Source organism: Phycodurus eques, chromosome 17 (assembly GCF_024500275.1).
Source record: "Phycodurus eques isolate BA_2022a chromosome 17, UOR_Pequ_1.1, whole genome shotgun sequence".
NCBI lineage: Eukaryota > Metazoa > Chordata > Actinopteri > Syngnathiformes > Syngnathidae > Phycodurus > Phycodurus eques.
In genome coordinates, this window is record NC_084541.1 from 1631588 (window position 1) to 1645569 (window position 13982).

Consider the following 13982-nt stretch of genomic DNA (forward strand, 5'->3'; position numbering starts at 1 on the left):
CGGACTTCTCCTTCAGGATTTTTTGGTAGACGGCATCATTCATAATTCTATTTATCATAGCAAGTCTTGCAGGTTCTGAAGTAGCAAAACAGCCCCAGACCATCACACGACCACCACCACATTTTACCGTTGGTATCTTTTCCTGAAATGCGGTGTTACACCTTTACGCCAGATGTAATGGGACACTCACCTTCCAAAAAGTTCAACTTTTGTCTCATCAGACCACAGAGTAATTTCCCAAAAGTCTTGGGGATCATCAAGATGTCTTCTGGCAAAATTGAGACGAGCCTTTATGTTCTTTTTGCTCAGCAGTGGTTTCGTCCTGGAACTCTGCCATGCAGGCCATTTTTGCCCAGTCTTTTTCTTCTGGTGGAGTCGTGAACGCTGACCTTAACTGAGGTAAGTGAGGCCTGCAGTTCTTTGGATGTTATTGTGAGGTCTTGTGTGACCTCTTGGATGAGTCATTCCGCTCTTGGGGTAATTTTGGTCGGCTGGCCACTCCCGGGAAGGTTCACCACTGTTCTGTGTTTTCACCGTTTGTGGATAATGGCTCTCACTGTGGTTCGCTGGAGTCCCAACGCTTTAGAAATGGCTTTATAGCCTTTTCCACACTGACTGATCTCAATTACTTTCTCTCATTTTTAACAGGGGGAAATCCCTTTTTCACACAGGGCCATGTAGGTGTGGAATTTTTCTCAATAATAAAAACCTTTTAAAAAGCCAATTTTGTCTTTACTTGTGTTGGACTAATATTTCAATTTCAACTCATATTTCAATAATTACTTCCGGTCTGGTAATTGTGTGAATAAATCCAATTGATATCTCCGTCTCAAGCAACCACAGCGTGCAAAAAAAAAAAAAAAAAAAAAAAAACCCATCAGATTTTCTCTACCTGCCCAGCATTCTTTAAAATGATACCACAAGAGCAAAGAAGAGGCAGAGCAGTAGCAGGAGAAGGAGGGAGAGCTGACTCATGCCAGTGAGGGAGCTTCAGGAGGGCATTGAGAAGAACCGAAACATCTGGACTCTTATTGAGTATTTCCTCCATTTGATATCATTATCGCGCCAGTGATAATTACCTTCGAGGCTCCTGATTACAGGAAATGTATGAGGAGTCAGACCAGGTTGTGTAAAAAAAAAGCCGTGTCAAGAGAAAGCAGGCTTATCAATGTACTACGTGGTCTTGTTACTCGTTTTAGCTTGACTTTTTCTTTTAGGCACCAAGAAAAAAGAACTGTGATGTGCTGACAGTGTGTGGGCTCTAATCACTTCCAGATAGTGAGTGATCAATACATTTGTTTCTGCAAGAAATACTTCAAAAAAAAAAAAAAAAAAAGACTGCAGGTTACATTGGGTGCATTGATGTCATTTCTTTTTTTTTTTTTTTTTTTTTTTAATTAGAAATGGATCACCAAGCAGTATTGTTTTTGCCTTCAATGTGGCATGCATACAAAATCAGACTCAAAGTGTCCATCTGTTCGTGCCCAGTAAGTGATGATATTTATAAGGGGTCGCTATCATTCTCCTCCTGTGCATTTAATATTCACAAGATACAGTATGTACATTCAAACGACTAGACTCCGGCATTCGCAAGGAAAACAAAGCAATAATAAAAGTAAAAATGTACAAAAACTTCAAATGACAAGAATGACATTACCTCTTTTCAATCAACTGAATAAACCCCACTCGTTAAATAATGATTGTTAACCTTAGGCACGTTGTAGATTGGTGAGGCATTCTAGAAGCCAAGAGGAGGCTAATTACTTCTTCCTCTCATTTATCTCAAGCTGATGTTGGTGTAAACAAAACCACTACACTTTCCTACTTTTCCTGTAGGACTGTCATCCAGACAAGTAAAAACAAAAACAAACAAAAAAAATTAAGAAACATATCTACGAAGGTTTCTCTGCTCTGACGGCTGTGGGTTTCTTTGGCATAAAGGAACGTGATTTTCTACAACAACAAAGATCTCCAGCTGAAACAAATACTTCAATGGCAGGAAAAAAAACAACCCATCATCAACTTGCCCAAAAATGACATAAAACTGCATCGGACTGTCTGAATTTGGCTAATAAACTCTCCTCTAGCCGCTAGGGGCATGTAATAGAACATCACCTCCCGAAGAAGCGCCACACTGAATATCTTCATCATTTGAGGTATTAAATAATCCAACTTCCTCAGTTTTCACTTCCATTTATGTTCATCTGTGGACATTTATACCAGCACTGAGTTCTGTTTCATCGGGTTGAAGACTGTCCATCTTTTTTAACGGTAAGACTGTTTTACTTTGCTGTACACAAAGTCACGTGAATGGTTATTCATGGCCCCGCTTCGTCTGACATCCGAACTTCATCGGGGCTATCAAACCTTTAGGTAAACATCGTAAAACAACCCAAAAATAAATCGAGTCTGTGGCTAAAACTAAAGGCCTTTAAGATATTCAAGGGACCTTTTCGGGGTTAATTATTCACATGAGATGACATTATAGTTGGTTTGAATGAATTTACTGGTGAGCTCTGTGAGGGTACTGTACTTGAATAAAGTGAGGAGGAGAGAAACGCACAAACAGAATGCTCTCAGTCTTCCCTCAAGGCGAATCCTAATCCCCATTCTATGCCAACACAAGGCATCGCAGGGACCATCGGAGAGGTACCGGTCTTCCGGATACTGACTAAACCTTGGAACAAGAGCCCCAAAATACTAGTTCCTCCTTGTGTAAGTTGTCTGGAAAGGAAATCAAATATTGCAAAGATTCAAGGGAAGAGTTCAGCGTTTTTCCCCTGCGACGGCAAATGAGACTCCTGGACAGTATTTTTTAGGATGCTCTGCATGTCCGCTGAGACAAGCGAGGCGTCAAGCGTGACCCGTTTCTACAACGTTCAACCACTACTGGCTTTTTGGGTTGTTGTTTTTTGTTTTTTTTTAAAGGCAAGAGTAAGATGTTTTCTTGAAAGTTGGGAATTTGGCAAACTCCATGCCCCTCAGCACAGCCTCATCCAGTAAAAAATATAGAATTAAAAAAGAAAGAAAAAGGACCCCGCAGTATTTACATGTGAATACACATGCAGACATATGGGCTTCATCTAAGGCAAAGGGGATTGTGAGCGAGTGTAAAAAGTGCTTGTTGAGTCTGCCTCAGGCAGCTCGGGTTCAGAGTTTTGCAAAGAGCCACCGGTGCGTTGCCTGTCAGAGGAAAAAGAGCACTGGCTGCTCAGGGAGCTTTTTCTCCCTCTCCCTTCATGATCAAGATGTGCGTCCCCTCCCTTAGGCTGCTCCTCTCATACGTCTCCCTCAGGATCTCTCACTGGGACACATTCAGCAGCTTGGTAGATTTATTGGGGTAATTGATTGCCAGGCTGATGGCGGCGATGTTCTTGAGAGCCTACATGAGAAAATGAAGAGTGTGTGAGTCAAATACATGGGAGAACATCAACGCGAGAACCTTTAAAACAAGAATTGTTTTTCGAAATGAGAGTTTAAATTCTGGCAACATTTGTGTGGAACAAAATTTACAATACGTTCCCCCCCTTTTTTTTTTTAAAATTGGGCTTCAACATGAGAACACATTTAGACCTTATCATCTGAGAACACCTAAAAAAAATTCCACCGACAATCTTAGTCATTTTATTGTATTACATCAACCCATGCCGATTGCAATAAGGACCGAGCCCTAACACAAATAGCGAAAATCTGTGAGTATTTGATAGCCCCATTAAAACTTTTCAACTCATTGTAACATGGACTTTGACAACAAAATGCCACAACATGACGGCAACAGCTCTATTTTTGTCGAAACCAAACTCCTCAACTCACTTTATATAAGATGGCACAAAAGGAATCATTATTTAGATTTGGCCTAAGCACAAAAACCCCCGATAGTAGATAGGTTAAAATAAAAAATATGGTACAAGGTGAATTTGTGAGTATGCATGGGTTCACTTCACTGTATTATATGATTATTATTATTATTTTCTAACCCTGAGTGTGAGGAACTGTTATTTATTTATTTAGACCACATTTATATGCATTTGAATTAACCAGTTAGTATATAATGCACACCTCACAACCGATATGCACCGGCTGGCCCGGGAACGGCTCGGGATCCCCCCGGAAGAGCTGGATGAAGTCTGGGCGTCCCTGCTAAAGCCGCTGCCCCCGCGACCCGACCTCGGGTAAGCGGTAGCAAATGGATGGATGGATGCAACAGGTTTTTCACACCTGGATTTGGGGATCATCTCCCATTCCTCCTTGCAGATCCTCTTCAGTTCTGTCAGGTTGGATGGTGAACGTTGGTGGGCAGCCATTTTCAGGTCTTTCCAGAGATGCTCAATTGGGTTTAAGTCAGGGCTCTGGCTGCGCCATTCAAAAACAGTCCCGGAGTTGTTCTGAAGCCACTCCTTCGGTATTTTAGCTGTGTGCTTAGGGTCATTGTCTTTTTTGAAGGTGAACCTTCGGCCCAGTTTGAGGTTCTGAGTACTCTGGAGGTTGTTGTCCAGGATATCCCTGTACAGCTGAAAAACACCCCCCACAGCATGATGCTTCACTGTTGGGACTGTTTTGGACTCGTGATGAGCAGTGCCTGGTTTTCTCCACACGCACCACTTAGAATTAAGGCCAACAATTTCTATCTTGGTTTCATCAGACCAGAGAATCTTATTTCTCACCATCTTGGAGTCCTTCAGGTGTTTTTTCTAGCAAACCCCATGCGGGCTTTCATGTGTTTTGCACTGAGGAGAGGCTTCCGTCGGGCCGATCTGCCATAAAGCCCCGACTGGTGGAGGGCTGCAGTGATGGTTGACTTTTTAGAACTTTCGCCCATCTCCTGACCTCATCTCTGGTGCTCAGCCACAGTGATCTTTGGGTTCTTCTTGACCTCTCTCACCAAGGCTCTTCTCCCCCGATTGCTCAACTTGGCCGGACGGCCAGGTCTAGGGAGGGTTCTGGTCGTCCCAAACGTCTTCCATTTCAGGATTATGGAGGCCACTGTGCTCTGAGGAACCTTAAGTGCAGCAGAATCTTTTTTGTAACCTTGGCCAGATCTGTGCCTTGCCAAAATTCTGTCTGAGTTCTTCAGGCAGTTCCTTTGACCTCATGATTCTCATTTGCTCTGAAATGCAATGTGAGCTGTCAGGTCTTCTATAGACAGGGGTGTGGCTTTCCTCATCGAGTCCAATCAGTATAATCGAACACAGCTGGACTCCAATGAAGGTGTAGAACCATCTCAAGGATGATCAGAAGAAATGGACAGCACCCGAGTTCAAATGTATGATCGTCACAGCAAAGGGTCTGAATACTTGAGTGGATGTGTGATATTTCAGTTTTTCTTTTTTAATCATCTGCAAACATTTTAACAATTCCGTTTTTTTCCTGTCAATATGGGGTGCTGTGTGCACATTAATGAGGGAAAAAATGACCTGAAATTATTTGAGCAAATGGCTGCAATATAAGAAAGAGTGAACAATTTACGGGGGTCTGAATACTTTCTGTACCCGCTGTATTATTATTTGTGCAATATATTACCTCTTAATATAGTTCCCCTCTGTGTAAGCACATCACCCAAGCAGAATTCAGGCTTTCAAGCGACAAAATAATTTTACACAAAGTGCTCCAATGTTGAACTTAACTACACTGATTTTTCCTTTTTTGATTATTAGCACCACATCATTCATTGTTTTGTTTCCATCCTAAAAGACATTCGGTAAACATACATAAAGAACATACATCACCTCTACACCTTTGGTCCCCCTTTAGGGCCTATTTAAGGGTAAGTATAGAGAACGCAGAGGCGTGCTCTGACACAAATGATAATGGGCTGTCATCACCAAATACATTAGTCCTCCGAGTGCTGCCCACACGTTCAAAACAAGGTGAAGGGCGTGAGGGGGGGGGGCAAAAGCTCTGCTCGACATCAACAGCTTGATGAGTCACTACATAAAAAGACCCTGGACTTCAACTCGTGAATATTACCTAATCATAAATTGAATTGCGCTGGGTGAATGGATTACTTGAATGTAGTCAACATATTCATAAATCAAACCTTACCAGTGCTGTATTATTTAGGAGGTGTTCATCGGTGGTCATCGCTAACAAGTACTCCTGAAGGATGCCCTGTGTCTGTAAAATGCATCAAAAAAGTCACAAAATAGATCGATAAATAGAGAGATACTTCATTAACACCATGATGAAATTACATGATCACGTCAGCAATATTCACACGTTAACACTTTCATGTATGTATATGTTGTCAGTTAAAAGACACAAAGGACTCTCGAAAAAAAATACAAAATATAAATTAAAAAATAACAACAAATAAAAATCAGAGCTTTGAGCAGTGATTAGAAATAACAATCTAATCTAAAAAGAAAAAAAAACATGACAATGTTACACGTTGGCATGTGTATACTGCCTAATTACGCTACACTAATATTAGCACAATGAATGAAAAGACATTTATATGTCGTACTGTAATGATGAATTACAATATAGCCAAATGCAGTATGTAGTGTATGAAATAATATGTACAGTATGAATTATAGTGCTACTGCACATTGAAACTGTGCGAGGAATTAAACGACATTCGAACGATTCAAGATAACCCAACCAGAAGTGTAAATGTGCTAATGTGCTAAGTGTTATAACTTCTGTGGCCAAAACAGGACTTTCATTTGGAAAGTTCTTTGTAATATCGTGCCTACTGCTGACATCCTTTACAAAGAGCACCAACCACCGACTGTCCCCGTTTTAAATATCATTTATCTGTCAACCTTCGATTCATGCTAGATGACGTTAAATAAGAATCTCAGAAAACTCTTAAAAATGGATTTCTGTGCCGCGTCAATGAAAAATTACCCAGGAAAAACTCCGAGTTGTGCTACTGCCCTTTAGTGGGTGTTCACAAGCACTTCACCACTTTTGAATTCTGAACTTTCAGAGGTAACGAATATGAATGGATGTCAGCTGGTATCCTTTAAGTTATTATTTTCATACTGTCAGATCCGCAGCCCCAAACCTTGTGAGGTAGCCTTAAGGGAAAAGAGTCCATATTGTTTGGTTTGGTTGCACCTGGGGATGGGAAACCCCTTGCTAACGGCACGTTTCTAATCCATGAGACTACTATTATTAATAATTCAATGCAAGGTGGATGACCAGTGCAACACTGTGCTGCCTGGCAGATGGCAAGGCCGGGCTTTGGCCCCGAGCCCGGCCGGCCGAGAGCGGGTGAGCTGAGGAAAAACAAGGCTTGTGTCACGGAGACAGATATGAACAGAGGTAAATAATACAATTGTGTGTAGATTTCCTTCTCCTTATTACATTTCAAACCTGCAATCACCATTTTATCAGCATAAAAATAGGTAAAGTATGAGAGGTAGTTTGAAACCAAGCTGACAATTTTATTTTGAACCGAATGAGGAAACTGGTAAAGCCTGCTTTTTTTTTTTTTTTTTTTAAGCAAACTCCCCTAGCATTCAGTTGCATCAACTTCCACAGAAGTATATATTTTTGGGATCATGTCAATATAACTAATTCCGCTTAAAAAAAAAAAAAAAAAAAAAATACAAAAAAATAGATATATATAGATATATATATATCTATTTTTTTTGGCTAAAACTTTGGCACATTTTTGCATAGTTTTAAGACCTAATTATTCAGCTTTATATATATATATTTTTTTTTTAAAAAACATTTTTGTTTCAGGTACATCTCTTCAGTTACATAAGTATTTGCCAGATACTTTGTTTATTTGATTTAATACTCTTTTTGTACATTTTTGAAGTTATTTTTAAATTGTATATCTGATATTTTTTGCACATTGCTATTGCTGTTTTTGGAAACCCCAGAAATAAAGCAGATGACAATTTTACAGTAAATATATGACATACATTACACAGATTTCATTTTGTTACTTTCATCAGGTCGAGACAATATTCAGTATCCCAACTGAGTGCGTCATCACTTGGAATGTTGTGTAAATGAACCCGAGTCTGCTCTGGAAGCTGAACGTGCTATCTTTTCAGATCAAGATTCAATATTACTTGCAGAAATACAAACAGAAGCAGGCTCCAAAATAAAACGTTTGCTTCGGGGCCCCCGTGGAGTCCTGAGTTGGGATCTGATTTAAGATGGGCTGGTTCGCTCCATATGTCCGTTGTCGAAGAGTAACACTGCGCCTCCTCCACCTACCAAATACCTCGCGACGTTTACAACACCGACAGCGCTGTATTGTTAGTGTAAGCAGAGGACTTCAGCGGGAAAAACCCTTTGAACTATGTAACAGGCTACGTAAAAGAATCGATTTAAAAATAATTGTCCTGACTCATAATCTCTAATTAAATGTCATAAGATCATCCAAATGAAAGAAAGAGAAACCTATGTACTCCTTCAGTGTACCAATACAACTCTGACCTGTGTTCTGTGCACAAAAAAATTATCAGTAACAAACCCAATGTATTTCCAAGGCACGAAAAGCAGGATTCAATAATATAACACTTTCCATTTGTTTCCTAAAATAGCAAACTCTAGTCTACGCAATACCAGATGTGGCCTGTTTTTCAGCATGTGCGGGCATAGTTTACTCACGATGGCTCGAGCCTCCGCAATGAAGAAGAGCTCAGTGAGAGCTCTGTGAAGAGGTAGCAACACAGTGATACTGGTTGGATCCTGGCTTAAGTTGTTTTCCATGGACACAAAGAGCTGCCACAGAGGTCGAAGCAGGGTCAGCTCATAGACTCTGAAGTGGAAACAAATCCATATTTAGTCAGACCCAAACATGTACACAGGCAAAAGAACGAGCAAAAGCTGCGGCTCAAACTGATACAGTAGTTCATGCGAGTAAAGACAGTTAGCACAGACTCAAGACTCTCATGACCCTATCAAAAATAGTAGATTAGTTGTCCTATGATAAAAATATATATCTCGATACTCGAAGCGACCACATCTGTCTTGTCTCACAAAACAGAGTGCTGTTCTGTCAGTTAAAGGACATCCTAACCTTAAGAAAACATTATGAGTGTATGTCGTTGGCATTGTGACCAGATGTAGTCTGCACACGCAGTAGGCAAATCCCTAAACACGTCCTTTACCACATGATTGTGGTGGAGAACATGAGGCATTTATGAAGGCTTTTACGCAAAGCCTGTTCGGACAAATGCAAAGGTTTGATAACATGTCATACCCAGACGGATGGCACTCAGACATGCCAGTCAGTCTCTTAGGCCTTATAATGACATTTCTTTAAAATATATTTTCTCAAAATTTTGAAAAAAAAAAAAAAAAAAAAGCAAGCAAGCAATATTAATGTTTGGTTATAAACATGCATTACAAAACATAAAGAAATATTGTATTAAAATAAGTGTTATAATAACTATTACAATCAACTAAACGCTAATGGGATTTTTCTTTTCTTAACTCTCATTGTCAGTGACGTTCACAAACTCTTACGTCTGGGATTGACACTGCAGAAGGCGGAGCAACAAGTGAATGGCTTTAAGTCTCTGGTTCCCAGTCTGGCGACAGGCCACGCCCACTTGCCACTCCCATATGTCAGTCAATGGCAGTTGATTGAGCACTTGTTCCTCAGCCAACATTTGCTTCAGGATCTCAAAACCTGATTCAAAGGAGAAGCGAAAGCACACAGAGAGTAAGAACAGCGTTAAGAAGACAGCTCCTTATGACGTTATCCGAAGAGTGGCGTGTTTATCTGTACCGGTCTGGAAGCGACCCCGGTGACCTCCTGTAACTGTAAACTTGTAGCCCCACTCTGTGTTGCTCATGTCGGACATAAACTTGTAGTACAAGGTGTCACCTGAGAAAAGACACGTCTCTCAACAAGATCTTGACACTCAGACGACAAGGAGTAGCGAAAATGACCCTGACCTGGAATTTCAAAATCAGTCCATTTCTGAGGAGAGCCACTGAAGATGTGGACATCTTGAAGGAAATCACTGCTGCTGGACATGATGAATTCATCACAACCTTCCTCTGTGTGGCAGCGGGAGTCAAACTTTACAGACAAGTAAATGGCCCCTGGGATGTGCACCTTATCCTGAGGAGAGAAAAAGATGCAAAATTGTGATTTAAAACTCGAAATAATGTCAATGTGAAATCAGTGTTATTATTTCCCAATGTTCTTTTTTTCATCCCCATCGAGGGCTCTATCTTGCTACCTATGATTAGATTTATTTTACAAATCCCAATGAAGTTATAACACTGCATAAAAACAGACAACAATGATTTCTCCGTGAACTCTGACACAGAACGGAATGCAGCCAATCAAAGAGCCCTGACTGAGGAACAATGGAGTGGCCGTAAATAAAAACAAACATGACTACCCAATGTAGTTTTTTTAGTATAAAGTGGGTTTCCCCAGAGGTCAAGAAGTATTTGACGACATCGCGACACTCCTCCTCCGGTGTCTTCGGAAACACTCAGGAAACATCTGCGCGACATACCCGGAACTGAAAGTGTTTGTTCTCCTTTGGGGTTTTTTTTTTTTTTTTTTTTTTTTAGATCACGTGACCACGCAGGATTCCTGCCTTGGAGGACTTGTTTTGAGATCGACGGCAGAACAGAATATCTTTATGTGTGTGGTGGTCTGTGTTGAGATTATCGGACAACACCACACACAGTCCGACCAAAACTGTTAAATACCAGATTTTTTTTTTTGTATCTTCATGTGTGAGGTCTGTGAGAAGATAATCCTTTAAGATTTGAAAAATCCTTGTGTGTAAACCAGGCCTAAGGCATATCAGAGTAAATGCAAAGGAAATCGTCCTAAAATTCATATACCCTAGTTACACAAGTCGAGCACAAAATTTCCATTGGCGACGTAAGCAAACAATGATCATTAAAAGCTCTTGGCGATGTCTTTTGACAAAAAAGGAAAGAAAATATGGGAAAATAAATATGTACCTCAAAGTTGGTGTTGTTGTCATATGGGTGCTTGGACTCTCTGATTTGCACTGCCATACCTGGCTCTTCCATAAACTGACAAGCAGTGAGGGAAAGGCTGCACAACATACTCGGGCTGCAGCCTTTCAATACCCTTTGGAGAATCTGAACAATGGGAGCATATTTTAGACTCAGTGGACTCAAACGGACAATAATACAGTAACACCTGATGCTCCTCCCACTTGTCACCTTCTCCCACAGGAGCCGCTCCTCCAGCTGCATTAACATGTCCAGGATGTAGGCCATGTGAGAAGCGCCGTTCAGTTCCAGGGCCTCCTCGCTCAACGCCGCCTCGACAGGCCAGTCGGCCAGCATGGAGGCGAGCACGTGGCGGGCGTACAGCGTGGAGATGGCGTGGTTAACCTTCACGAGGTACTGACGAACTGCCCTATTGCTGCGAACATCCAGTTCTTTGTGCAACAACGCTGAGCTTTTCGTGCGTCGTTGCTTGGCGTAACTGATCTGCAAGTCGCTCTCCGAGTTGGTGATGAGTCTCTGTGTGGCCACGTTTACCTCCTCTGTGGCCTTTGCGCATTGACTGGGCTTTGACTGTAAAAAGAAAACATTCACACACTCACCGAACATTTTCTGGACTTATTTTTCCTGTCACTAAAAGTAATGCTCTTTGACGTTGCACCAGCTGAGTAAAGAGCAACAGTGAAGTGTTAAAATTTCAATTCAAAAGCAATTTTCTTGGCTAATTACTCACAATGCAGGATGCCACAATCATATCCGTGTCGACAGCCTTGGTGTTTCTGTCCTCTGAGCGAGGCCGTCTGGTTGGTTGCCATTTCTGAGCTAAAGTGCGGATTGTATCATCGGTTTTGATCTCTTCTCCGTCAAATCTGGAATTGAAAGGGCACATTACAAAAGCCGCCAAAGGTAATTGTGAAGAACCTCTTTATGCTGACCTCTTCTGCACCTCCAGGAAGAATGAGTCTGTTTTTTTCATCTGTAACTCATACATGGCTCGTAGAATGGGCATAGGGGCATTTAAGGCATCGTGGGTGATCTGTACAGAAGAGAATAGTCTAGCTTACTCATATGTAACACTATTTATTTTCCCCCCCCACCCCCCAGTAAATAGAAGTAGTCTCACTCATCACCTGGAAGCAAATCTTAGTTTCCTCATCTAGACCATCCAGTGGATCAGGCTTGTTGACATCTGCGTCATCAGCTACACTACTTGAGTGGTCGGAGTCATGCTCCTTGTCTTGCTCTCTTTGATCCCGCTCAGGGTCTTGAGCCATGGAATGTATTTCCCGCTTGGAGGAGTACAGCATGATGGAGAGAATCTCTAGATCTCGTAACAACCACAACTTGCTGAAACCAGTCCCCTTGCTGCACTTGTTCACAAGCAGCTGCGTCAATCCTGACTTTTGGATGGCCTCCTGGGCTTGCTCCACTCCATGCTTCTACACATAATAACAAGGAGTTAAGAAGACGAGAACTTCCAAGTAGGGGTGTTCTTTATTCACATGATTATATGAGGTTAAGATTGTATTCAATTCTTGCAGATTTCAAGGTCATGACAAGTACCTTCAGCGTGTTGTAGAGTCCTTTTAGGGCCAAAGAGAGAACCCAGGAAGCCTCCACAGCATCAGGAGAGCCATTTTCCTGGCTGGTCTGCAGCAGGTGGCAGATGATGGAGATGAAGCTGTTCAGGTAGCGGCTGAGCAGTGTCTTTGGGCTACAATGGCCCTCAGTTTGCCCTGCGAGGCATTCTGTAGAATCCTGAGACTGGATGAGTTGGTAGTCCTTGACTATAAAAGAAAGTAAAGCACACAGTGTTCATTGCGGGTGTTTTTCCTCATGCTAAAAATGCTGTTGGTGCACAACTAGAACACTGACCGGTTTTTCTCTTGCGTGTCTTGATATCCACCACTGCTGCCTGGTTTGTTTCTGTGAAATGCTTGAGTAAGATCATGGTGTGGTGTTCATTGGCGTTGTCAATAAATACTGTCTGCGTGCCAACGCACAGCACCTGAGAGGCACAAGAGTGCTCATTATTTGTGCAAGAGAGTTAAAATAAAACGAGCAAGTCCAAAGTCCAATGCAGTGGTACGCTTTGCACTTCTTCCTACCTCAGGAAAGCCCACCAACACCAGCAGGGTGAAGAGGTTTGTGCGTTTCAGATTATGTGGCAGCTGCTGAATACAATGGTCAGTGAAGGCAGCAATGACAGTGCTCCAACCAGGACAAGTATTCAGATCATGTAAAATATCTGCTACTGTGCATGCCCAATCCAGACCAATACGACTGAAAAACACAAGAGCGAGGGAGGAGGTAATCATGGCAATAATTGCACAAAAACAAAACCTGTTGGATGGATATGAAAAGCACAGGCATGCCTTACAGAAAGGAACTGTTTTTTTTGTTTGTTTTGTTTTGTTTTTTAAATGTGTAGACTAATCATAAAGGACTACTGGAAGTACACGTTCAATGTCATGACTACATACGCAAATTTATGATTTATTAAACCTACCCTGCTGGACACGATAAGGGTAGGAAAGCATAGCAGAAAGGGACCATTTTTTTGTAAAGGTTAAGATTAATCATCATCGATTATCGGAAGTCGACATTCAATGTCATGTCTAGATATGCAAATGTATGATTGTTGTATCGATAACAGGAATAGAGTACTGTAATAGCAAGCTTGACTTCTGTAGTGCAAGTAGTGTGAATCTTTAGCTTCAAGAGTACAATACCTGTCTAAACAGACGGCTCCCAGGCTGAAGAGCAACTGGGTGGTCTTCCAGCCATGAGTGTCACAAATGGCTGCTTCGCCACGTGTCAGCAACTCATACTTGTTTGTGAGGGCCTCTGTGACAGCACAATCGGCGTCAATAGGAGGGATTCGCATCAGTAGCTGTCCCAGTAGCCCCAGGGTAAGGTGGTACGTCTCGTTAAGAGACCCAGCATTGGAAATGACTGCCCTAAAAAGTTGGTGCAGGATGGAGCTGACGCTGGGCAGACTCAGAGCGCTTCCCTTACAAGAGTTAAAAGAATTTAGGATTTACAAAAAAAAGTTCTTT

The 13982-nt window shown here is 41.7% G+C and overlaps 1 protein-coding gene across 3 annotated transcripts in view; it reads right to left on the bottom strand.

Annotated features, from left to right (window-relative positions):
* Nucleotides 1–1477: 1477 nt before the first annotated feature.
* zzef1 (zinc finger, ZZ-type with EF hand domain 1) overlaps nt 1478–13982 on the bottom strand; it is a 34974-nt gene continuing 22469 nt past the window's right edge. For all 3 annotated transcript variants that reach the window (XM_061701837.1, XM_061701836.1, XM_061701835.1), the window contains exons 40-54: nt 13656–13936; nt 13032–13206; nt 12799–12931; nt 12487–12710; nt 12054–12362; nt 11859–11959; nt 11657–11792; nt 11137–11496; nt 10909–11052; nt 9874–10042; nt 9704–9802; nt 9439–9604; nt 8578–8728; nt 6043–6114; nt 1478–3382 (exon numbers count right to left, since the gene is read on the bottom strand). In XM_061701837.1, the coding sequence (XP_061557821.1) occupies nt 3302–3382; nt 6043–6114; nt 8578–8728; nt 9439–9604; nt 9704–9802; nt 9874–10042; nt 10909–11052; nt 11137–11496; nt 11657–11792; nt 11859–11959; nt 12054–12362; nt 12487–12710; nt 12799–12931; nt 13032–13206; nt 13656–13936 (2601 nt within the window). In that variant the 3' untranslated portion in view covers nt 1478–3301. The remainder of the gene's footprint in view (nt 3383–6042; nt 6115–8577; nt 8729–9438; nt 9605–9703; nt 9803–9873; nt 10043–10908; nt 11053–11136; nt 11497–11656; nt 11793–11858; nt 11960–12053; nt 12363–12486; nt 12711–12798; nt 12932–13031; nt 13207–13655; nt 13937–13982) is intronic.